The 26,040-nt window shown below is 37.7% G+C and overlaps 1 protein-coding gene across 5 annotated transcripts in view; it reads right to left on the reverse strand.

Annotated features, from left to right (window-relative positions):
- The window catches only part of LOC106667923 (PQ-loop repeat-containing protein 1), a 311,097-nt gene that overhangs the window by 245,035 nt on the left and 40,022 nt on the right, over positions 1-26,040 (reverse strand). The window contains exon 6 of one of the 5 annotated variants that reach the window (XM_014396210.2): positions 4,407-4,615. The exons of 3 other annotated variants lie outside the window; for them this stretch is intronic. In XM_014396210.2, coding sequence (XP_014251696.1) covers positions 4,498-4,615 — 118 coding nt within the window. In that variant the 3' untranslated portion in view covers positions 4,407-4,497. Of the gene's footprint in view, positions 1-4,406; positions 4,616-26,040 lie in introns of those variants that run through there. One more of the 5 variants, XM_014396208.2, reaches the window with a different exon arrangement.

The raw sequence follows: 26,040 nt of genomic DNA on the forward strand, positions 1-26,040 counted from the left end.
CACTTTGAGTGAGTACAAATACTTTGATTGAATCTAAAATTTCTAGCATCGCATAAATTCACTTTTTCCACATCCTATATGTATTTGTAAAATGTAAAAATGTTTGTAAATCCCAGGCCATGAAGATGATCTCAATAAAGATCGAAACGTTGGCACGATAAAGAAAATGTTTTTCTAAAACCAACGTCACACCAGGCCATATCTCACGATCTCCGAATAATCATTAATTAACGGTCACTAAACATTACCTAGTTCTTACGTTATCCGCGGATTCTGGATAAGATTTTGTAAGTGTCCACTTTTAATCACAACTAAAGAATTGAACTTGTAATTAGACTCAGAGATTGGTCATTAAATTTGATGGAGATGTCCTCGGGTTTGGATCTCAGTCCAATCCAGAAGAACTAATATTGGACGGTTGTCGTGGCCTTTTCTAAGATTTATGTTTACGGTAGTATCCGAAACCAGTTATGCTGTCATCTTTATAAAAAGATAGTTCCTACTCAGTTATTTTCAACGACCGGATTTTAAGCTTATAGCTCATCATCAGGTTGAAGAAATTTACAACCACTTTTCTCGATATGAATTGTAAAAATGAACCCGCCAACGTGACGTTCCAATGAGAAGCTGGTTTTTTGAATGCCGTTCAGTTTTGAACGAGAGAACAACGTGAATTACAACAAAACTAAATAGTATCCTAATAAATACTGCAAAAAAATTATTTTAAATTAGTGACGGAAAACAACTAACTGTAAGTAGGAACTATCCTTTTATAAAGATTGAACAACATACTCCACCATTTATCATTTGTAACATGCTGTTGTTTACAAATGTATACGTATCAGAATAAGATGCCAGTGCTGGATTATAATAGCATTATGATGACAGTTTTACTACGCCAGCTTTGCATCTCTAATCTCACATGAATATTTAGGAAGTTTTGAAAGTTGAAGATTATACATTTTAACAACTGATGTCACCAGCTGAATGAGTGTCTAAGTGTGTCTAAGATTTGGTCTCATTAGCACTAAAGATGACACCTTAACCAAAGATATGACTTCTCATAGTTTCTATTACGTGTAGATGCAGATGTATAATTCAAAAGTCATCACCAGCTAAAGAATTATTTGGATTTTTTAGCAGTAACCATGATGACTTTTAACAAGTGATGTCGTGTGCCCGAATGAACATGACATCAGTGCTAATGAGTCATTCCTAACAGCTATAAAACGATTTGGGTCTTGTTAACACCAAAGATAAATTTTAAGAACCAAGGGCTTCAATTTCGTTTAAATTAAATATGATATTCATAGGGACAGTTTTACTACGTCTAGTTTCTCATCCAACAGTCATCACCAAGTATAATTATTGGGGTCTTTTCATGACTAAAGATAAAATGACAAAAACTGATGCCACCAATTTCGGTTGTATAGCTAAGGTGTCTTATGTCCGTCCGTACAGACATTATTGAGATAACATTAGTTATTCGTAACGGCTATAAAACGATTGGGATCTCATTAGCACTAAGCATGATATTATGTTAACTGGCAATGGCTTCCATTAACTGTTACTTACTTATGGTATTAGAAGATAGTTTTATTGCGACCATATTGTCACTAGTCATAAACAGCTAAGAATTAAATGCGTCTTTTTAGAACTATGGGAGATGATCTTTTTACAACTGATGCCACCAATCAACATTGTAAAGCTAAGATGTCAGTGCTAATGTATATTTCTTAACAGTTATAAAATAATTTGGGTCTGTTTAGCATTAAAGATGTCATTTTGACTGCCAATTGCTTCTATGACGTGTAATATAAATATGCTATTCATACCCAGTTTTATTAAGTATACTTTCATCCAACAGTCATCACCAGCTACAAAATTATTTGGGTGTTTGTAGTACTAAGGATTATGACTTTTCACAAATGATGCCACAGTTTAAATTTGTAAGCTAAGGTGTCTTGTGTCCAAAAGTATATGACATCAGTGCTAATGAATCATTCCTAACAGGTACGAAGCTGTTAAAAGAAGAGGTGACGACCAGGCCTCCTGTGCCTCGACCTGAGTAGATATTCTAAATATAAAAAGTATATGTTTCTCTATTACTAACTGGCCAGCTTCAGATTACTAATCAATCTCGATAGCGTTCCCAGCGGATCTTTAGTAGGAACTGCTTGCACGTTGTTCTCTTGTAATTGCAAGAATCTACACCTACATAGACCTCAAATACACAAAACGTGTCCCACGTTCTTCTCTTCTTCCTGGCAATATCTGCAAAGTGTTTCTTCTGTCTGTACTCTTATCCGGTGCATGTGCCATCTTAGGCGGCAGTACACTGTCAGGAGTCCTACCAGAATCCTGGTACTGCTGCGGTTATCATCCAATTCCTTTGTAAGTTTTGCGTATGGCCCGTATGAATCTCTTCCACATGCTTCATGCTTGGGGTACTGTTCCACCAAGTTATGACCTCTATTTTTGTTCCATTTTTGGATGTATACTTTTTGCGTTAGGCTATAATAGGGTTCGGGCCTAGAGGATTCATATTGACCCATGCCAGGATGAGGTCATTAGTGATTTCTGCCAGGGATTTCATACAATTCCACACGCTTTTTGTCATTATCTTGCATGAGGCCTTACGTCCGCCTGACTGCCATGGAAATGTTTATCTTGCTGGAATATGCTCCTAGCCTTTTTATTTCTACGCGCAGTGTTCAAATGCTATCAGACTGGAAAACTAGGGAATTTACCTAAGTTTAAAGTTAGTTCGGTTTTCAGCTTCATCCAGCTCCCATGCCAACTGTACTTTCGATTATAGAAATTTAACAATTGATCCTACCATTTAAGCTCAGAGGAGGATCTGCAATACCATACATAAGCCCTGAACCTGGGATAACAAAAACAAATATAGAATCCTCCATCACAGAATGGATCCTAACAAAACAAAAGGAAAAGTGGATAAACTCTAGCAGTGCTTTAACATTAGCAACTTATGGTGAAACAACCCATACCAAGACTGGCAAAAGCAATGCTGCAATTGGAGAGGGCCAAATCAGAGGAGTAGTAGGACTACTAACCGGTCACTGGTATCTGTGAAAACATCTACACAACATGGGTATATGCAGCGATGATCCCATTTGCAGATTATGTAATGAGGAGGAGGAAACTGCCACCCATATCATCTTCGAATGCGAAGCAACAGCTCAATAGAGATTTAATCTAACGTATGGAAAAAAACTTAGGGAATCAAACTGCAGCAGCTACAGTCAATTACCTGATACTTCTAAGGAGAAGGATTGAGTCTATTGCACTGAACTAAGGAACTAGGAAGGTACAATAAGCCAGAAGGCTGCAGTGCCTGAGGAGCGCAAACCCCTCTTCCTAGTATCCTTTTTTACCATACCATACCATTTAAGGTAATAAAGCTAAACTGCTTTGCGACCTTACAGACATAATTAACACGACATTAATAGGGATGTGTCATTCGCGACGGCTATAAAAGGATTGGAAAAATTGAATTGAAATGCCACAAAGGCATTTACTAAGCAATTTTTTAATGTTCCAGTGCACACATTTTCCGATTTAATAGATATCACTAAACTATGATAAAAATGAAAGGGTATGCAATTTTAAGTTTCATTTAAAAATATGACTAAATAATGAGTGGATTGCCCTTAAATTTGTCACCAGGTCGTGGGTTCGATTCTCAGCGTTGTTTTTTGGAGTTTTCTCACACCTCCATTCTACAAACTAAAACAATAATGTTGAAAAAAAATCATTATTTAAATTTTATAATTTCTAGGACTATGTATTAGGTACAAAAAGTAGAGGAGTTGTTTAAATTGCCAATGAGTGTTCTTGAGCGAAAGAGAAACTGTCAAAGGAAAACAAAGAACATTTTAAACAAGTGAACATAGAAATGCTTCAATGCAGCTCAGTTCTAATAAAAAACGGCAAGAGTTCAAAGTATCCCTTGCAGAAAAGGGTATCTATTTGATTGGACTTCGAAGCCCCTTTGATACAGACGACATTTTTTCCTCTCAAAGAATTATGTTAAATTTAACACAGAGGAAAGCGTTTTTATTCTAAAATAACTCATAAATTAACAGCTTCTTTTGAGGATGTTGGGTCAAAATTTACCCGGAGACATGTCATTCCGAATAAAACACTCAAAGATAAAATACTCACAATTTTGATATAGGGGCGTAAACCGGGTAAAAAACGGTCCTCCTTAAAACAGGACGATCAGCCCGTGAATTTTCATGTTTGCGAAAATTGAATTTTCTACGATCCGTTTTTATCAAGGATAAAATATTATTGAAACGGGAACGGGGAGTAAATTAAAGCGTTAAAGTATAAAATATTTTAAATTGATTTCTGTACTACTTTTTAACTTTCAGTCGAAGTCTATTATTGAACATAACTTAAGTTCACCCTTAAACATAAACTTCTCATTTCACTTCGTCCTCTCACACCGTTCCAACCGGGTACAAGTTGTCAAGGAGTTTCACGGCGTTCATTTCTGTAGAGTTGAAATCCGTGTCTGCTGTCAAATCGTGAAATCCGGGAGTCAAATTTTGGTGGGAGGTCAACGGTGAGTCGACCAAACTTTGTTCTGCGCAAATTGAATTAGAATTTTAATTTTAAACATGTAATAACTAATGAAGAATTAATCAAAATGCAAACACTACATTCTAACATAAATCTAGAATTAATGAGACACTAGAATTTTAAAGCACGTAACTTTTTTGTTATGAACCATGACAGGAATTTGGAACCAGAAGTCTGTTTTTGGCTGCCGTAGCTATACATTCAAGTAAAAATGTGTGGTGATTAGTGACCGTTAGTCGATGATTATTCGGAGATCGTGAGATGCGGTCTGGTGTGACGTAGGTTTTAGAAAAACAGTTTCTTTATCGTGCTAACGTTTCGATCTTCATTGAGATCATCTTCAAAGCCTGGGAGTTACAAACATTGTTTACATTTATCCTACATGTATTTGTTAAAAAGAATGTTTGTAAATCCCAGGCTCTGAAGATGATCTCAATAAGGATCGAAACGTTGGCACGATAAAGAAACTGTTTTTCTAAAACCTATCTGTTTTTGCGCTGAATAATACCAACGATCATGGAAGAATAATTTAAAAGGAAAATGACAATTCCAATTTAAATGCAAGTCTCCACACAGCTAGGATCGTTGATGGCTAAGTGGAACGGGCTTCATTCAATGTTCGGAGCGACCGGCATATAGACCAGCCTTAAACATTATCGAACACCTTTGGGACGAGTTGTCAAAGAGGATATAAAGTCGTTTTGGTAAAATTAATTTTAATTTTAATAATTAAGTAAAGAATTCACTAATTTCGTGGTCTGCTTGACCAATTAATATATTACAATTAATTAAGGTTTTTAGTTGAGATAAAAAAGTCAATAGCACGAGCGGGATTCGAACCCACGATCTTCGGCTTGATACGCCGCTACTCTACTATCGTGACCTCGATCCACTCGGAACACCAACTTCCCATCTCAACCGCACCTTTCGAATTTTCCCTCCTTGTTGCCATTTTTCAAACGTCGTGTAATCGGATTGGATTCTCGACGACAAACGAAATTGCCACGATAGCTCAAGTGGTAGAGCAGGGGCATATCAAGCCGAAGATCGTGTGTTCGAATCCCGCTCGTGCCATTGACTTTTTTATCTCAACTAAAAACCTTAATTAATTTTAATTAAGTCAAGAGTTTAATTTTTATTTAATTTTTTATTGGGCTATGTCTTATATTTTTCTTTAAAAATATCCAGTAAACATTAAAAAATTTAGGGGGCGTCGGTGGCCGCAACGGTTTAGACGTTGACACGGCGCTCATCATTGTAAGATAAAGGTCCCAGGATCGAATCCAGCGGCCCTGCATTCGAACCCGACATACTTACAAATGTTTTTTTTTTTTTTTCAAAACACACGCCAACCTGAGGGTTGATATGACCTCTGCTGTTGCAAACCCTCATTAAAAAAAAAGTGGTTTGTAAGTTTCTGTGTTTTCATCTCTTACTTGTTCCTAACAAGGGTTTCTCAAAATTTCAACCATTACGTTTCCTGATCAATTAGTAAAATCATGTCTTATGTATAAAAAATATAAATGTATTTACAAGCATGCTTAAATTTTACATTAGATTATTTCCTTATTTTTTATAATATAGCGAGAACAGTTGGAACATTATGATGAAGCAGTGGAAATATTATATTTTATACACGCGTAAGTAGATGTTTTGAACATTTGGATGTTAAGTCACACCATTAAATTTTATTTTAAAACCTAAATATCCTGGAAAGATGAAGAAGCCATGCTAATTCGTTAGCGAATAGGGCACACAAGGCTCACTCATGGCAAGCAAAGATGCCCCATGTGTTCAACATGTGGATAAATCTTTACAATAAAATATATTCTGATAGTAAAAAGTATGAAGACACTGGCAACATTTTATTCTGCCGTATAGAATACAAAAAAAATACACAGTGAAAAATAAAGATTATAGCGATTGCAAGTATTTACTAAAAATACGAGGGTGGCCACTTTTTTGTCCCTCAGGCTAAATTCAGTATTAAGAAAAAAGGACACCGACAATTAGTCTAAATAGTTTCACTATTTCAAAAAATATGTAGCCCACACGGAACTCCAAATCTCGTACAGTATCGATAATAATCGGATTGTCAAAAATTACGTATTATTATAAAATATTTCAAATTGGGTTTTGTTCCAGTCGCGTGCCACCTGAAATTGAACAAAGCGGCGCGATTAATCTGGTTCCAACGGGTTTCGCTATCTCAGGCCGATAAGGATATTGCATAAGAGATATTAACGCATTAGTGAAAAAATACTTACGAGCACTCACGCCACTACGCAATGATTCTTCTCTTGCGCAAATTCGATAAGATTCTTTTCAATCCGAGATGAAAACAGTTCGTCAATAAAAGCGTTCGATTATGAATTATCCAAAAACGGAAATGAAAAGAAAACGCGATTAGATTTTGAGATCGAGTAAACGAAATCGCCGATGATGCTTTTCTTTTTTCAATCAATAAATTCAACTCCGCGATAAAAGAATAAAACAGGACGGGATTTTTTTTTCTTTGTTTTTACATACCGAATTAGTTTTTTTCCCTTTGTTCACGGAGAACGATTCCGTTGTGTATGAGAGATAATTGGATCGTCCTTCTCCGTCTTCGTAGAGTTTGGCGGATCCTTTGAAGCCTGCGTCTGGTTAACCGTATTGGGAAATGTGGAGAAAACGACTCTGTTTCACCTTTAATTTTCATTAACCGCAGGGGATGGTTTGTAAAAAATTAAAAATCAAATTTTCAGTAAGCATACGTTATTTATTATATTCCATAGCTTATCGCCTGGTCGTAAGGTAGTATTAAAAATAAATCGAGATGAAAAATGTACTGGAAATTTATTTAAAAAAATTAAATTGTTCCTTATATTCTTGAACAAGAACTCTTACTATGTACATCATTAGTCTATATCTTAATAAATCAACATCAATCATTCCTGGAAAAATTTCTTTTAAAAGCCATTATGAATGAGTTTTACTTACATGAAACAAAATAATCATTTTGAATTTACAATACTTTAAACTTCACCTGTACACTTTACTAAATCCGTTATATTTCGTGGACCGATTGACCAAATAACTTCTTTCAATTAATTAATCTTTATGTAAGGTATTGGTTGAAATAAAACTATCCCGCTCGTGAGACTGCCTTTTTTATCTCAACCAATTAAAAACTATAAAAATTAATTAATTGAAAAAAGTTATTTGGTCAATCGGACCACGAAGTCTAATGGATTTAATACGTAAAACGAAGTATATCTTCACTGAAGCTCTCCGTGGCCATTTCATTTATCCCCGAGAATGGAATCCTGTTTACAAAAATGGCAAAAAGGAGGGAAAATTCGAAAGGTAGGTTGAGATGGGGAGTTGGTGTCCGATTGGATTGAAGTCACGATTAGAGCAGCGGCACTTGAGCCGAAGGGCGTGGGTTCGAATCCCGCTCGTGACACTAGCTTTTTCATTTGCCAAAACCTTACTAAAAAGATTAATTTATTGAAAGAAGGAATTTGGTCAAACGACCACTAAATATAATGGATACAAAGCATATCGTAACTCACATGGTATCAAACTACATCAAATTTCTACCTCTACGAGCAGTTGGACAGATTAACAATAATAAAAAACAGAAACATAGGAATGGAAAAATGCTGTAAGAGCTTAAGCTAGTAAATTGCACTATATCAAAGGCCACTGGAAGGTGGCCAATCAAGGTCTTAATGGGGAAAAAAGGGGTTCCTTTTCGTTGCCCTCGTTGACTTTGAAAGAGTGATAGGTACATTCACCCTATGACATTCCGAATATACCTCTAAAAAATTCACGTTCGACAGATCTACAACAAAAAGGGCACTGGTAATGGGTAATCCACGAATTGGAACAAAACTAAAAATTCACCTGCCTATTTGCAGTTAAAACGGTTGAGTTGCCAACTTATCCACACAGAACTCCAAATCCCATTTGTTCTCACAAGTTTCATTTGTCGCCGAGAATCGAATCCCGATTACACATTTGAAAAATGGCAAAAAGGAGGGAAAATTCGAAAGGTAGATTGAGATGGAGAGTTTGTGTCCGAGTGGATTGAAGTCACGATTAGAGCAGCGGCGCATTGAGCCGAAGGTCATGGGTTCGAATCCCGCTCGTTACACTAACTTTTTCATTTCAACTAATACCTTATATAAAGATATATACTTTACCTTATCTTCCGATCCTACCTGACAAGTATTGCAGTGTCTGTCAGAAAATATTCCTTTCCTCTTATATTCCCTTAAAATCTGGAGTCCTCCGAGGAAATACCCATGACACGATTGCAATAAACATTGCACACATCCCTAATTCCCCAAACACAGTAATTTCCACGTTTGGTGACGACACGGCTATCCTCTCTTCTCACACCACCCATCCCAACTACAAAGTCACCTCACTCTGTTAGAAGACTGTTACCGCAAATGAAGAATGAAAGTGAACGAAAGTAAATGTGCTCGAGTCACTTTCGCACTAAGAAAGTCAATTTGACGTCCATTACTACTGAATGACACACTGATAGCGACTGATGACAGTACAATACCTGTGACTTCACAATGATAAAGGACTGACGTGGAATCCACACACTCGGGTAAAACGACAAGACATGAACCGTTACAAACTCTTGCTGAGACTACTCGGCCAATCTCACCTAAACCTTAACAACAAACGTCATTTACAAAACTCTCATTTGCTCGATATGGACCTAAGGGGTAGAAGTTTTTTTGGCTCAATCATACATTTCAATTTCATCCAGTATCCAACTCTCCAATCCAAAATCATAAGAAATATCCTTAATGATCCCTTTTACGTTGCCAATAAAACCATTCACACTGGCCTTCATATTCCATCCGTTCACGGCCATGTAAGAACATGTTAATAGAAATTCTACAATACCCTTTCTGTTCACCCAAACCCCTTCGAACCACTCTTTCCACACTAACCAATCTTGGAAAACGTCGGAAGAAGAGGCGATGGCTTCAGAATTTGCTTCAGTGATGTGGGTGTGTCTGAGCAATGTGTCACCAGTTGGTGGCTTCTCCTATCTTGTTTAATTGTATCATGATATACTATGAATTACCAAATATGCTTATTGTTACTAAAAGTGAATGTGTAAATAATAATAATAATATAAAAAACCCATAATTTATATAGCTTTAGTTATAATAAATGTTATTCGTCTGTGTCTAAAAAATGACTTATTTGTTTTACGTTGTTCTATCTAGGTACAAAGTCTAATTTATGAAGACCGAATGTAAAGAATTAAATTGGGCCGACGGTGGCCACAATGGTTTTTTAGCCCGGCGCTCATCACTGTAAGGTAAAGGTACCGGGTTCGAACCCGACATACTAACAGAAGATTTTTTTTAAAAAATACAGGCATCCAGAGGGTTGCTATAACCTCTGCTGTTGCGAACCATCGTAAAAAAAATTAACTTTTACAACTTTTCTAAAAATGCTTAAATAATGACAAAAATTAAATTTGAAATTATCATTTAACCTTTTAATTTTTTAATAATTTAAAGGTTAAATAATTATTGCATTTTAAATCTCTACTGCATTTTCCGCGCAAAACGAAGAGTTTTCCCTCATTTCCCTCATTTAAAAAACCTCGAAGAATGTCAAAGATTTTCGGCTCTGTCAGCCTGCGAAAAAACAGACTTTCTATATATTGTGAAATTAGGTTGGGTTGACAAATTGGATCTTCACTCGGCATCTCTGGTCGGCAGATTTTCGCAGTTAGCAGTCCAGCTTGTTTCAACAGCTTAACTAAGCTTTGACAGTGTTTGTGTTATAAGTCAAGTTGTTGAGTGAGAGAGATAGAGAAAAAAGTGATGATATAATAATTCAGCATTAAGAAAGCATAGATAATGTGGTACGATATATGTCGAAATGTGATGCTTTCTAATATAGACTGGATGAAATGACAAAATATGACTACTTTATAAAATGCTTATATTCGCAGTTTTTATTTTAATGTTTTCGGATTTCGAAGTTTACTTACGAACTTACTATGAGCTAAACCTTAATATTTTTAAATGTATAATCTTGATTTAAATGAACGGATCGATAGACGGAAGCCAAAACCAGAAGGGCCTGCCGAAAGTCGATTGTTCGGAATTTTCAGTTTATTCAGAACGCAGAAAGTCTAAATTAACGAAGCTCCAAACTTTTCAAATTGCCATTTGTTCCCCCCCCCCCCGCAGCTAGCTAAACGTTATGATGGAAGTTGAGTTGTGCGATATCGCGTTTACATGTAGTGGCGGCCGTAACAAAACTTCACCTCCAACCCGGGAAGGGAGTGAGTATTAAACTTGTTTTCCCAACTTGAACCCAACTGGCCAACTATCGAAAAACAGTGTGAGAGGGTGGGTAAACTGTCTAGCAACGATGCCAGGCCTTTTCCACAGGGTTTGACTGTGTTATTTTTAGGTCGATACCTTTCTCCTTCCAGCCTTATGTCCCAAGAAGGACTTTCTGCTTATTGTCATTACGCTTCCTCCTCATTAATATAAACGTCTCACTGAACGAACAAAAATTTCTATGTAGACCAACCTAAAATGTAAGGAATTAAACCTATAATAATTTATTATTAATACACAAGAGCTTGTATTTTTTAGAATTACCTTTTCCCCGGATTTTGTCTGTACAGTACTTTAACTATTTTGCGTCAAATGGGTAGGAGGGCATGTAGATTTTAATTAAAACAAGATGGCATTAAATATAGCTTTATAAAAATAAATATACATATAACGTCTTGTATGGATAGGAGTATGTGATATTTATTGTAAGCGGACGACGGCGCGGCGGCTGAATAATCTCTCAATATTCGCTTGCTTTTCTCTAAGCGACAAGAGAGCGAGTCGGCGTAAGCGCGTCGCTACTTATTCTTGTGTAGGGGAAGGTAAGTTTCTAGAATTAAATAAACCAGAGAGTATATTCCTTAACATCTATTGTAAACATGGTCTCTTATGTCTTTTAACTGTACCCAAACAACAGAATCTTAATCATTCTAAAAGTCAACAAACAACCCCAAACGACGCTCGACACCATTAGTGTCCACAGCATCCCCAGCTTCGTCTGTTCTCTCGACCGTCGACTTGGTTCGATGGGTCGCAACGGCTGGTCCTCGCTGGAGTTCCTTGTTGAGTCCCAGACGGAGTGCGGTTGCTTCTGTTCCGGATCGTCTCTTGGAGTTGACTGTTCACTCCCTGAGGGTGAGTCTCGGGTTTTGACTGACTAGGGTGAGTCTCGGGTTTTGACTGACTAGGGTGAGTCTCTGGCTTTGACTGCCTGAGGTGAGTCTCTAGTTTTGACTGACTGGGGCGAGTCTCTGGCTTTGACTGCCTGAGGTGAGTCTTTAGTTTTGACTGACTGGGGCGAGTCTCTGGCTTTGACTGCCTGAGGTGAGTCTCTAGTTTTGACTGACTGGGGGTGAGTCTCTGGTGTTGACTGCCTGAGGTGAGTCTCTGGTTTTGATTGGCTGGGGTGAGTGGAGAGCTTGTCATGAAACTGGGTGAATTTGGACGGGATTAATTTATTTACAAAGGGTATTTTTAGATCATTGCGGAGGGTGGCGTTGGGGCGGGACTTGTTAGTCCAATTTGACATATTGTATAACTGGAGTCTTCCTATTCAAGTCGAGGGGCATGGTTGTAGAGCTCCTCCAACCTGATGATGAGCTGTCGGCTCGAAATCCAGATCGTTGAAAACAACTTACTGCGAGTAGGAACTATCTTTTTAAACAAATATTGTATAACCTCTTGAAGTATTGACGACTGTCCACGGGACATAGGAGAAGGTCAAAAAGAATTTTATGAACTTAACGACAGACCTGTTGGCACCAGTATAAATTTTTTATTTCTTTTTATTATTATGATCATTAGAGTGCATGTGCGTTGTAGTTGTAAGTTCCTCATGTCACCGAACATTGCGTGCGGCCTGAAATATCGAAAGATCTATAAAGGAAAAAATAAATCATTTTCATACGATTTATTTTAAGTCTGCTAAAGAGAACAGAAAAAATCATAAAGCTTTATAAATTTCGATAACCCGCAAAAGGTCAAACACGACTCAATAAAAAATGTATCGCGCTTCTGAAAGCTTTCGACCTGAAGGTAAAAATGTCACAACAGGCAGGATTTTTAAAAATATTTTTTTTAAGGAAATACAATTTTTTTTAAAGTTTCTTTTTATTTGTATAGTTTATATAGATCGATATCTGATCTATCATGCGAATGTAATGCAGTGTAATCAAGGAAAAAGTCTTGCGCACTTACAAAATTGGCGCGTATCCGATGAAACGATAGTGCAGGTTTATTAACCACTAATTGCCCAATACGACATTATAATGCCATTAACTGCAAATTGAATGGCCCTTGGAGTGAATTAAACCCAGCTAATTGTATAAACGAACGATTAAATCATGAAATTCCTGCTCCTTTCGTATACCTGCATGTTTAGAATATTTTCCCTCGTTAAACATCTTGCTATAGTGGGTTATTTATTTTATACCGTGGTCGTTGACATTTTAATCGTGACTCTTATTGAGTTATTTATAAACGAGTTCCAAACAATAGTTCGATTAGGGTGGATTCAGCGTTGTGGGCATCGTTGTGAAAAAAGTACTTGCGGCCGATAGGAATCCGTGTTCTAAGCAGGAATATTCGCATGTTCCCATGTGACAAGGAAATTTATTCTCATAGATAAAACAAACTCAGTACTTAAGAAACAGACAGCTATGTGAAACAATCGGATTACAGATGTTCTCTTGCTAGAAATGAAAAGAAGGAAAATAATATTGCCGAAGAGATTAGCCTATAAGTAGGCGGTGATTTCAACGCTAAACATGTCGACTGGGGATCCAGACTGACTAAAGGTGGCCATTCACGATCGCTCCAAGCAGGCCAAACGGAGCGACGCCGTTCCAAAAACCACGTCAATGGCAAAACTGAACTGGCCCGGCTGTGCCGAATATTCGGCCGGTCCAAACTCCAAATATCTACGGCGCGACGACGCCATGGCGCGTTCGTGAATGGGAAAACCTGGCGTGGAGGGTGTGGATTTTGGCGCGGTGGCCTGGTCGTGAATGAGAAAACCCTCGTTTTTTTGGCGCAGTCTCCGTCTTTCTGTCACTGAGCAAACATCTCCGTCGTACATTCTCAAAAAGTCAAAAACGTTTATTCTTTATTGGTAATGACATCCAATCGAGATTTTATTGTTGAGGTGATTGAATTGTATGAAAGTTTACTATGTTTACGGAAAGTTGTGGACAATGATTACCACGATATTAATAAAAGAAATTCGGTCCGCAACCAGTTGGTCGACGTTTTCAAAACAAAGGATACAAATGCAATGAGGGATGCGGTATTGATAACCCCTAACAATGATCTAAAATCGTAGTAGAGAACTTAAGTTCTTTTTAGTTCATCCCTGCAGCGAGAAATCGTAATGTGGTTGCCAACCTTTCATGTAGTGATGATTTCTCTCATAACTGTCTTTTGTTTTCTAATTAAGGGGGTAACAAGCTGGAGTAAATATAAATAAGACGTTAATCTTTTTTTTGTAAGGTTTTGGTTGAAATGAAAAAATAGTGTCACGGGGGGATTCGAATCCACGACATTCCGCTAAATACGCCGCTGCACTAACCACTTTAGCTATACTGACTTCGATAGTTCGATCCACTCGGGCACCAACTCCCCATCTCAACCTGCAACCTTTCGAATTTTCTCTCTTTTTGCCATTTTTTGGTGTTGGAGAGGATCGAAGTCACGATAGCTCAAGTGGTAGAGCAGCGGCGTATTTAGCCGAAGGCCATGGATTCAGATCCCGCTCGTGGCACTAGCTTTTCTTTTCAACCAAAACCTTCCAAAAAAGATTAAATAATTGAGAGAAGTAATTTGGTCAATAGAACACTAAATATAATGAATAAATAAGACGTTTCATCCATCCTTAAATAGTTCCTCCAATCAGCGGGTTCAAGGTAAAGTTCTTTCATCAAATTGATGTGGGTATTACGGCTTCTGTTCAGGACTTCTTACACCATTTTCTCTTCGATTTTTTGCTTTTAATATGTAAATAAACAGAAGAGTAGCACAAGAAATCGTCATCCATTTTGAGAAGGTAATTCACTGGTTGACGTTCGGAGCGGCTGGCTGTGGAGCGGTCGTGAATGCCCCTCAAATTTCAGGCACTCCAAATGGAGCTGTACGGCTTGGCGCGGTTCCATTTGGAGTGATCGTGAATGGCCACCTTAACACCAAAGGCCGCGAACTAAGGAAAGCTACGCGAGAGTGCGTTTATCATTCTACAGGGAAACCAACCTACTGGCCAACAGACTGCAACAAAATACCTGATCTCTTAGACTTTTTTTATTACCAGAAAAGTTTCTCCTAACTTCATTAAAGTAACAGAAAACTTTGATCTAAATTCTGATCACTCAGCAGTTATACTGACGCTAAGTGAAAGGGTAATAAAAAAACAATGCAAGCCAACATTAGTTAATTTAACTACTGACTGGAGTAGTTTTGCCTTAGACGTGGATGCAAAAACAGTTCTTAGTGTTCCTCTAAAAACGGAAGAACAATTAGATAATGAAGCAGAGGTGTTCACCTCAATCATTCAGACTTCAGCATGGTGTAATACTAGACAGACTATCCATATTGGCCTCAACTACCCCAAGGAAATTAAAGAACTAATAAATCAGAAAAGAAAGGCTAGAAGAAGATGGCAACAATCAAGAGACCCTGTAGACAAATACATTCTTAACACTATGGCTCAAAAACTTAAACGAAAGCTAAAAAAACTACATGACGACTCAATCACAAATTATCTAGAAGACCTAACTCCAGGCGAAGCCACTGACTACTCACTGTGGAAGGCCATAAAAAAAATTAAAAGACCAATCGCCCAAATTCGTCCATAAAAAAAAGAGGATGGTACTTGGGCGAGAGATAACAGAGAAAAAGCCGAATTGTTTGCTAGTTAGCTTGCTGAAACCTTCAAACCAAATGAAATCATCAATAGCAGCTTACTTGAAGTAACAACCACGCCACAAGAAGAAAATATAAAGCTAGTTTCACCTAAAGAAGTAGCACAAGAAATTAAAAATTTACCTGCTAAAAAGACTTCAGGATATGACCTTATCACAGGAGAAATACTAAAACAATTGCCAAAAAAGGGTATAGGTTAAACTAACATACCTATTTAATGCTGCGATCAGACTGAAATATGTCCCCAGCATCTGTAAATTCGCAGAAGTCATTATGATAAAAAAAACAGGAAAACCGGCGAACGAGGTCAAATCATATAGACCAATATCGCTACTACCAACAGTGTCTAAACTCTTCGAAAAGTTATTATTAAAACGAATAAAACCATCGTTGAAAAAAAGAAAATCATTCCTGACCACCAATTTGGATTTCGAGCAAGACACTCAACAATAGACCAAATTCACCGAGTAACGGACGTAATAGAAAAATCTCTCGAAGAAAAACAAATTTGTTCTGCTATCTTTCTTGATGTCTCACAAGCTTTTGACAAGGTCTGGCACGAAGGACTCATCAATAAACTAAAAGGTATGCTACCAAAGCAGTCGATATTATCAGTTCCTACCTAACTGACAGACTGTTTAGAGTCAAACAAGGAGATCAATATTTAAAATTAAAAACAATAAATGCAGGAGTGCCACAAGGTAGCATATTAGGTCCACTGCTTTACTTGTTATACACCAGTGATTTTCCGAAAATAGATGGAGTAAAAATTGCAACGTTTGCAGATGACACAGCGGTGATATCACTAGGACCGACTATCACACTCAACCAAAATCCTCCAAAATGCATGTAATAAGATAAACGAATGGACAAAAAAATGGAAAATCAAGCTAAATCAACATAAATCAGTTCATCTAATCATTACAAACAAAAAGGTGGATCATGTTCGCACTCCAAAATAAAATCTTACGTAACATGGTCAATGCACCTTGGTATATAAGGAATAAGGACTTACATAGGGATCTTAAGATCCCTGAAGTCACGGCGGAAATACAAAGATTTGCCGCCAAACACCAGGCTCGCCTCAGCCAGCACGAGAATGTGGAAGCGACCAAACTCTTACATAACCGAAACATGGTCAGAAGATTAAAAAGAACAAAGCCATATGAACTTGTGTAGTTAAAAGTGAATAGTGAATAGTGAAATGTAAATCTTATTGTACCAATGGGTTTATAAGAATGTAAACATTTATTTACTCTATAATATTATTGTAAAATTAATGGTTGGTCTAATAAGACCAGTTTTAATAAATAAATTTAATTTAAAAAAAAAGAGATTAGCCTAATAAGCTAGTGGCTAAACACACTGTATAAGGAGATTGATGTGTGGTTTGTTTAATCATTATTCCACACCACTTAAAATTACACTGGGCCAAAAGCCCACGTTAGGCATAACGTAAAAAAACGTTTCGATGTAGATGGAGATGTTAAGTTCGGGGTGTGCAGTAAACTGTGCCTTTTGTATACTACCCTTATAGTACACCGGTGAGTCCTAGCTCATCAAAAGTTGATTAGTAGGCCCGATTTTAGTGGCTGAATACGGTTACGTTGTACATCCCAAAAGACGTCCTCCTCCACGCAAATGTGCCACAGTTTGTTAGTGTGTTCGTGTCTCTTCTGCTTCTTGGCATAATCTTCACGTGAATTATACCAATCTTCTTCAGATGCCCATTCAGTCTGTAGTGTCCTGTCGAGGGTCCTGCCAGAATTTCAGGTTTTTCCTGCTTCATTAGATACGTTCTGTTGGTACTTTCCTTTCCTGATTTAGAAAGTTTGTGGATTGTTTATACCCCATGAGTGAATTCCACTGTTTCCTCATTTTTATTTTGTCTTTTTGTCTAAGATACTCATTAGTAGTGTGAATCCCTATGCTCAGTACCTATCAGAGATACAGCAGTCTCTTTCCTTGGAAGGACGTCAGCTCTATCGACTCTCATTGCCCTCTAATCCCACGTGTTCTGGAACCCAGCGAAGTATTTTGTCTTAATCCTTTTTAAAAAGATAGTTCCTACTCACAGTAAGTTGCTTTGCAACGATCCGGATTTCGAGCCTTTTAGCTCATCATCAGGTTGAACATGAATTGCCAAAGTTTTAATGGTGTGCAGAAGAATATCAGGAAAAATTGATGATGCAGTCCAGAAACCCTGCTTGATGGTGTGACGCAATAGCGTCACGTCTTTGGCAATTCATGTCGAGAGACGTAGTTGTAGAAGTCCTTCAACCAGATGATGAGCTAAAAGGCTCGAAATCCGGATCGATGCAAAACAACTTACTGTGAGTAGGAACTATCTTTTTACAAAGGATTGAGCACCACACTCCCTCCATCATTTATCATTTCTAGTATTTTGTCTTTGTATTTTCATGAGTTCTCTCTACTTTGCTATCTGATTTTCTTTATCGACATAAGCTATTGCGTCACACCATCAAGCAGGGTTTTTCGACTACATCCTCAATTTTTCCTGATATTCTTCTGCACACCATTAATGCTCGTGTCACTTTCTTAATAGAGGTACCGATATGTTCATTAAATGCCAGGGCTTTGACTAGTTTGACGCTTAGATTTTTGGCTTCTTTTTTCATTTCTATAACAATTGTGTTCTTATTGATTATTTGTCTCATGTGATCCATTTGTCTTCCCAGTGTAAAAGAAACTGTTTGTTTGGGTGGGTGGGGCGCTAACCCAGCTATTCTACACGATTATTCTGCGGTGTACTGAAACCTTCTTGGATTAATTATGTCGCAGGGTGTTCCATCGAATTTTCTTACGGCAGTCAGGACCATATCGTCTGCATATTCTTGGCATATCCCTTCGAGATCCAGAGTCTCAAACAGTTCATCAACTGTTGGGCTCGATAGGAAAGGTGCCTAGCCTCCTTGCGGACAATATCATTATCAATAATATCAAAAGAGTCTTATGATTAAAATTAACGCAAAAACAATAAAAAAGGCATATAGTGTTGTACCAGATTTAAACTATATGTTGTACCTTGTCGTATAACAAAGCCCATAGGTATAAAACAGCGATAAACGGAAGTTTTTGTTACAGAAAAATACATATAAAAATTGCACATTTCGTTGTCTTCTTGGGTGGTTAATTCGAATTTTGGTAGACGATTTGAGGCAACAAATAGAAATGCCAAATTATCATATTTAGATGTACACAGGTGATTACAATTGTTTTCGTGAGTTTTCGATGCTCTCTCCATTGGAAAAATCTAATTTTCAGTAGGATTAAGATTTTATGAGATACCGGAGTTTTTATGGAAAAAAACTCGTGAAAGGTTGTAGTAACTTGAAAAGTAGGATATCTCGGGCACAATTGTGATTGAAATATTGTACAGTAGGGACGTTTTAGTCCAACTAGACACATTACCTTCTCAAGTATTGAGTGCTCACGGAACACCCTGTATACTGATTTTACATATTGGGTGTGTACATAAGTTTTTTCTTCTTTTTTTTGCAAATTTCGACTTATATTCGTCCATTATTACTTGCTAGCACCGTTAGCTCTAGGCACTGCTTGCTATCCGAGTTCGATCTCGGTCATATAACGTCAGATGTCAGTCGAAATTTATGTGGATTTTACGGTGTTAATGCAGTAACTGGACGTTTGAGTTAAGAGTGGTTCCGACGTTTTCGTAGTGGGGAGAGAATCAAATACCAGCTTAGTTGCGGAACGCCTAAATACCTTAAAAGCGACGACTTAGTGGCATTGGAGGATGAGGACAAATTAAGTGTAGCAAAGCTTGATTTTAGGTGCATCGCACAACAGTAGAAAGAAGAATCCGATCTTTAGTTTATTTAGCGAATCCCCATGAATTGGTCCTCAGGAACAAGAATGGTCTTGTTGGCAGATTCATACAGCTGCACTCACTCGGTGTAAAATCGCTGGGCTGGCAATGCTCTACCCTCCATACTCCAGACCTTGCCCCTTCCGAGTTTTACGTGTTCTGTTCCCTGGACACCCACTTAAAAAGTAGGTAATTTTTGAAAACGCTTTGAAAATCGGACTTACAGTTTTCTGTAACAGTACAGTTCGTCTGTCATCATGCTTTTATAAAAATAAGAAAGAACATGAAGGAACAAGAAAAAGAACGTGGGCAGTACGTTATAGAAAACGAAGAAAATCATGCTTTGGGCTCAAAATAAAATGCACTGTATGGTGATTAGTGACCGTTAATCGATAATTATTCAGAAATCGTGAGATGCGGTCTGGTGTGATGAAGGTTTCAGAAAAACATTTTCTTTATCGTGCCAACGTTTCGATCTTTATTGGCTCTTTTCACCTCAAAGAAGCCGACGCCTTATACAAAAATGTCTTTTCTATACCGACTTCCTTCCCCACCCCTTCAAAATCCAACGTATAGGGACATAAAACAGCAAAATCTCACTGGCACTCTGAAAACGACACGCAAGAATGGCACAATTACACAGAAGACAAACACTTTGAGTGAGTAGAAATAATTTGATTGAATATAAAAAATATATTTTGCATTGTATAAATTCACTTTTCCACATCCTAAATGTATTTGTTAAATGTAAACAATGTTTGTAAATCCCAGGCCCTGAAGATGTTCTCAACAAAGATCGAAACGTGGCACGATAAAGAAAATATTTTTCTGAAATTTACATCACACCAGACCGCATCTCACGATTTCTGAATAATAAAATACATTTCTATTTTGAAAGTTTTTCTCCTGAAAATCGAAAAAACTTATGCACACATCCAATATTTCTGCATACTACAACTTGTCCAAAACGGAAAACCGAACAAAAAGTAACCATGTAGATTGATTGGTTCCGAAGAATTGTTTGATATTTAATGTTTACTCGGGCTTAATGGTCCCACTAAGGATTAGTCATTAGATTAACCATGGGCCATTCCGAGAAGTACTTGCGAACTGAAGTCCGTAATATACACCCTGTTTAATGTTGAACGGCAAAGACCCGGTAAGTGATCCAGTGCCGGTTCAACATGAGTTAACCGACGCGCAGACCAAAACCCATCACCAACCCTGTTTAATGGTTAAGTTTTTCCTTTTTAATAGTTTATGAGTGGTAAAAATTAACACTTGTCAGACAAGATCGCGCGTTAATATACGCTTGACAAACAACGTTGAGAACAAGCTGCATTCAGTAACATACGAACCTTTCAGTATGCAAGTTCATTTATAGCCTGGAATAATTGATAATTTGTCTGTATTTCTTGTGATGGATCAAAAACTTTCTTATTCACAAGCAATAAATACACTCATAAAAACTCATGAAATACAGTAGTTTTCCCCTCCATCTCATGTCTGGATAACAATGTCGGCAACACTCACTGATTCTGTGAAGTGAGGTTGTTTATTCGAATACGTTGAAGCTTTTCTTATTAACTGCTATAAGAACAACGACTAGAGGGCGTCGGTGGCCGCAACGGTTTAGGCGTTGACACGGCGCTCATCACTGTAAGGCAAAGGTCCCGGGTTCGAATCCAGCGGCCCTGCATCGAACCCGAAAAAAAACGACCGTAAAACACCATAATCGTTTTATATACTATTATAAACAATTACTGTACATTTTATTAATTATCAATAAATATTATTTAGGACAGAACCTGACAAAATATAACTATATGGTATTATTTTTTGTATGTTTTACTTTTTCCGATCTTGTACAGCTATAATGTTTCAACAAAAGTTTGAAATTAATTTTTTACTTACGTAATAAAGACAATTAACAGAGGGTAAATAAGCAGGCGTAATCATCACGAAAAAAGATCGAAATCAGGGAAAAGATGTATTTTCCTCATTTTCAAGCAATGCGATTAACATATGGTTTCGTCCTCGGGCAGCATACGACTCATCCCTTTGGGAAATCGTCGGTAACGTTCATCGACCAAAATCGAATGATTTAGACATCGGGATTCTTGACCCTTAGCAATTCCGGCTTTGAAATGCATGCGTTTGAAATCTAATCCACGTCGGGTTTAATAAGGTCAATTTTAGACAAACTAGTCTGACCGCCGGTTATTTTACGGTTGGAAACGTCTCATTAATCCTTGTCACATCTTGAAATCCACGTAACAAAAAATGTAATCAAATCTTGAAGAATAGGTTGGACTTATCCTAAACTGATACATGTCTGCAATGATGAATAGACATCTCGGCACGAAGCTTATTTTTCAGTGAAATGAATACCACCTATTAAAAGCAAACGAATAAATATAAACAACTAATGTCCCTGGATAAAAGTAAAAAACTCCACAAGCATTTTACAATCACTGGATAAAATAAAAATTAGCTTACTAACTGTGTTGCCTTGTCAACCGTTGTAACATATTGTGACATATTTGTTTGTTGTTTGCGGGATGATGAACCTTGAAATTTGGTTGGTAACATGTTTTGGTTGGTCGGTCATGTCAGAAAGGATGGGCAGACCAAAATTAGAGATGGCTAAGGATTATACCTTTTTCCAAATCCTGGGAGTGTGCAGCTCCTAGGAGACTCCAGCAGACCATTCCCAACCCTTCGTTACAAGAGCGGTTTCCAGGCACAAAATAATGTTGCAGCCTTGAGAACGTGACGAACTCTCTAGAGCACAAGCTGCCTCGTATGTCCTAGCGCGCATGGTCGCCTTAAGCAGCCTCTGCATGCATTTGGAACACGGGTCCAAGAAAGAGTATATTGTGCGAGGATGCTGAGACTACGCCTACCTAGTCCCTCGAGATGCGTTAAAGGAAGTTGCTGGCTTGAGAGCTGTCCGNTCAGAGCTGCCTTTACCGTAGGCATGGTTTCTTCTATGGGGTGGTTAGAGATTCCACTAAAATCGAAACCGAGGCCAGAGCGTATCCGGAGGTTTCGACGCTAGCGGAGCCCCTACACCCTGGGAGATAGAGTTGTCGTCTCTATCTAGTGAGTGCGTGGGAGACTTGGCCGATGCATTTCGACCACCTTTGGGTATCCCTTTACGCGCGGTACTGGTTAAGTGCACAACGTTAACCCACCCCCTCGGAAGGGGCAAGCAGGAGAAGTCAGCATGTCTGTCGATTAGTCTGTGGATTTGCGGGCTTCTGCACCGAACTTCAAGGAAGAAGCCGATTTTTCGTGCGCGGAGGTGAGTCGCTCCTAACTTGAGAATCTAAACGTGTGTGACCTGCCGGCTAGGTGCGCATGCTAAAAAACCTCAATGTTAAAAGCAATTGCGACCCCAGTGGAACGTAGACCAATATGATTAGTTGAGACTTATTGATTGAAAGACTCATCTTTTGGCATTAACTAATGTCTACAAGAAGGAATATAAAAAGAAACTATTAAATAATTAAGGCACAGACCAACTACTGATTATGGCCAAATGCCGAAACACTTCTGACTAACAAAGCAAGTGAAAACTGGCAGAGATCTAATATGATCAAGCAGTATATCGAAATGTCTATCAACTTCTACAGTTCAACATAATATTTCATAAGTTCGCTTAGTTTAGTTATTAATCCCCCCTCCCAAATATATATTTGTACGTTACAGATATCACAGGATTATTGATATCCTCGTTGTGTAGGTGTCAGATCAACCTAAAGAAAGCTACTTTCCGCCATTCATGTAGGGCAAAAATATCGTGAACTTGATAAAAATCGAACCGCTAGATAACCGGGGGGAGTCTTTAGAGAGGAGCAAAAATTTATTCTACATAATCTGCAGCAAGCTGATATTGGAGACAAGTGTACAACAGCATAAACCTAATCACTAGCTTTACTAATTCGTAATGAACAGACAAGCTTGAGTCTTTCGACAAAATCGATTTAAATCCTACTTGACAGACCAACACAGTGAATTTTTCCCCAAAATAGTATCACTAGTTTATAAAATTTGGCGCAGACATGATGAAAGTTTGGATTTATCCAGCAAATCCCGGAGAACGGAACAGCGGAACGGTAAACACGAGTATCGCCCTTATTATTTATTCAATGTCGACCCAGTATTTTTAATGACGATATAACAGTGGTGGCACACTTTGGCAGATCGGCGACGTGAAAATTTCTACTTCCGTAGAGTAAATCACCAGGATAGTAATATGCACGAAACTGTCTCAGCCGTGTAAATTGAATTTATTTTCATCGGGGAACGGGAGAATTCACCTGTCTCCATTTTACAATTCAAGCATTTTTTCGACGATAATGATAGTTATAATCCAAACTTTTCGGGTTACAAAGAACTACGAATGAATTAGTTCTGATTTTAAGACATGATGTTCGTTGATCGACTTACAGATAATATACCTAGGATTCCAATCTTCGTAGAGGTCATTATAGGAATAGAAAAACAAGACTAAATGCTGGGTACATCGAGCTTTCGGCAATTTATAGTGCCATCAACAGGGCCTATTTTATTACAAATATAAAAAAATACAATTAACAATTAATGTAATAGAAATGGTATACGTACTTACCCAAGGATGAAGAAACGATTAATGTGAAAAACTATTGTACAAGAGTTTGGGAGCACATGGCCAGCCTAATATATTTTGACGGTGAGATAGACATCTACATAAAAATTATAAGTATGTGATAGTAATTACTTATAATTTTTTTTATAGATGTCTGATTGTTCTGTAAGGTATTGGCTGGGATAAATAAAAACCAGTGTCATGAGCGGGATTCGAACCCACGACCTTCGGCATACGCCGCTGCTCTACTTCCCACCTCAACCCAACCTTTCCAATTTTCCCTCCTTTTTGCCATTTTTCAAATGTCGTGTAATCTATTTGATTCTCGGCGACCAATGAAATGCCCACGGAGAGCTTTAGTGAAGATATCTTCGTTTAACTTATTAATTTCATTAGATTTCGTGGTCCGATTCAGCAAATAACATCTTTCAATTAAATCTTTCAATTAATTAATCTTTATGTAAGGTATTGGTTGAGATAAAAAAAGTCAGTGTCACGAACGGGATTCGAACCCACGACCTTCGGCTAAACACACCGCTGCTCTACCACTTGAGCTAACGTGACCTCGATCCACTCAGACACTAACTTCCCACCTCAACCCAACCTTTCCAATTTTCCCTCCTTTCTGCCATTTTTCAAATGTCGTGTAATCTATTTGATTCTCGGCGACAAATGAAATGGCCACGAAGAGCTTTAGTAAAGATATCTTGGTCCGATTCCTTTCAATTAATTAATTTTTGTGTAAGGTATTGTTTGAAATGAAAAAGTTAGTGACACGAAAGGGATTCGAACCCACGACTTCCACTCGGCTTTTTCTATACCTACAACACACCAGACCGCATCTCACGATTTCTAAATATAGGTATCTTCTAAGAGGAAGTCTTTAATTCGAGAAAGATTAATATGGATAAAGAATGCATTTATTTCATTAGATAATTCTTGTTGAATATTATAATTCTAGGATTTTAAATTATAAGCTATAAGCGATGGAAACAAGATGGATATATTTGTACATATCAATTATTAGAAATATCTCAGGCTGTTTGTAAGCTGGATAATTTTGTAAAGAGTGGCTGAATGGCACTCAGCAGTGTTTTATTGAAAACGAGTGCTTCTTTCTGAATGGGATTAGCCTGAATTTTAAAACATAAGCTCTTTTCCAAGCAAAATCATCAATTTACATAGCATAAACGATTAAAAGAAGGGACCAAACAATTGAGATAATCAATTTAATCCCGAAGGCTGTTAAATATAACGGAGCTTGAATTTGTAGCTGTTGAAATATTCATTTCTTCCCGGCTTCATCCGGATGAATGGTAAATAAAAGGCCGGGGCAATTTTTACCCCCGGCTCCTCAGCCTGACCAATCCCGGGGGCTTCTTGTTTACGATTGCAACGGAATCCGGTGCTAAAGTCAAACAACAGGTACAAACAAGTGTCGACGCGGTTTATACGGAGAATAATACCTTAATTCAAGAGTAATTGATATGTGTTCATTTTAGACCGGGCAATGAGGGGGCGGAATGATCAATATTAGCCGGCGCAAGCGCCCCTGTTATATTTTAAATTGCTAAACCCGCCTCTTCTCTTCTATATATTTTAGTATAAAATTTACTTTCTCGTCAAGGGCAATTTCCCCCTCGTTTAATCCAACCCGGCGAAATGTTTACGCCAAAATTAAAAGAATGTCACGTCCGACTTACCTTCGCCGACACGTTCAACTCCGATTCGCATCCATTCCTGAAATAAAACGCACAAAAGAAACACAAACGCCAATATTTAAAAAACACCAATACAGCAATATAAACATAATTTAATCTTTATTCTTAAGAAAGATTTACAAGAAATGTACACTTTCATAAGTGGCTATTATGTTATTATTTAAATAATTTATTTAGTTATTAGTTAAGTTATTGACAATTTAATTAAATATAAAA

Source organism: Cimex lectularius, unplaced genomic scaffold, assembly GCF_000648675.2.
Source record: "Cimex lectularius strain Harlan isolate CLEC.00 unplaced genomic scaffold, Clec_2.1 scaffold120, whole genome shotgun sequence".
NCBI classification, from domain to species: Eukaryota; Metazoa; Arthropoda; class Insecta; order Hemiptera; family Cimicidae; genus Cimex; species Cimex lectularius.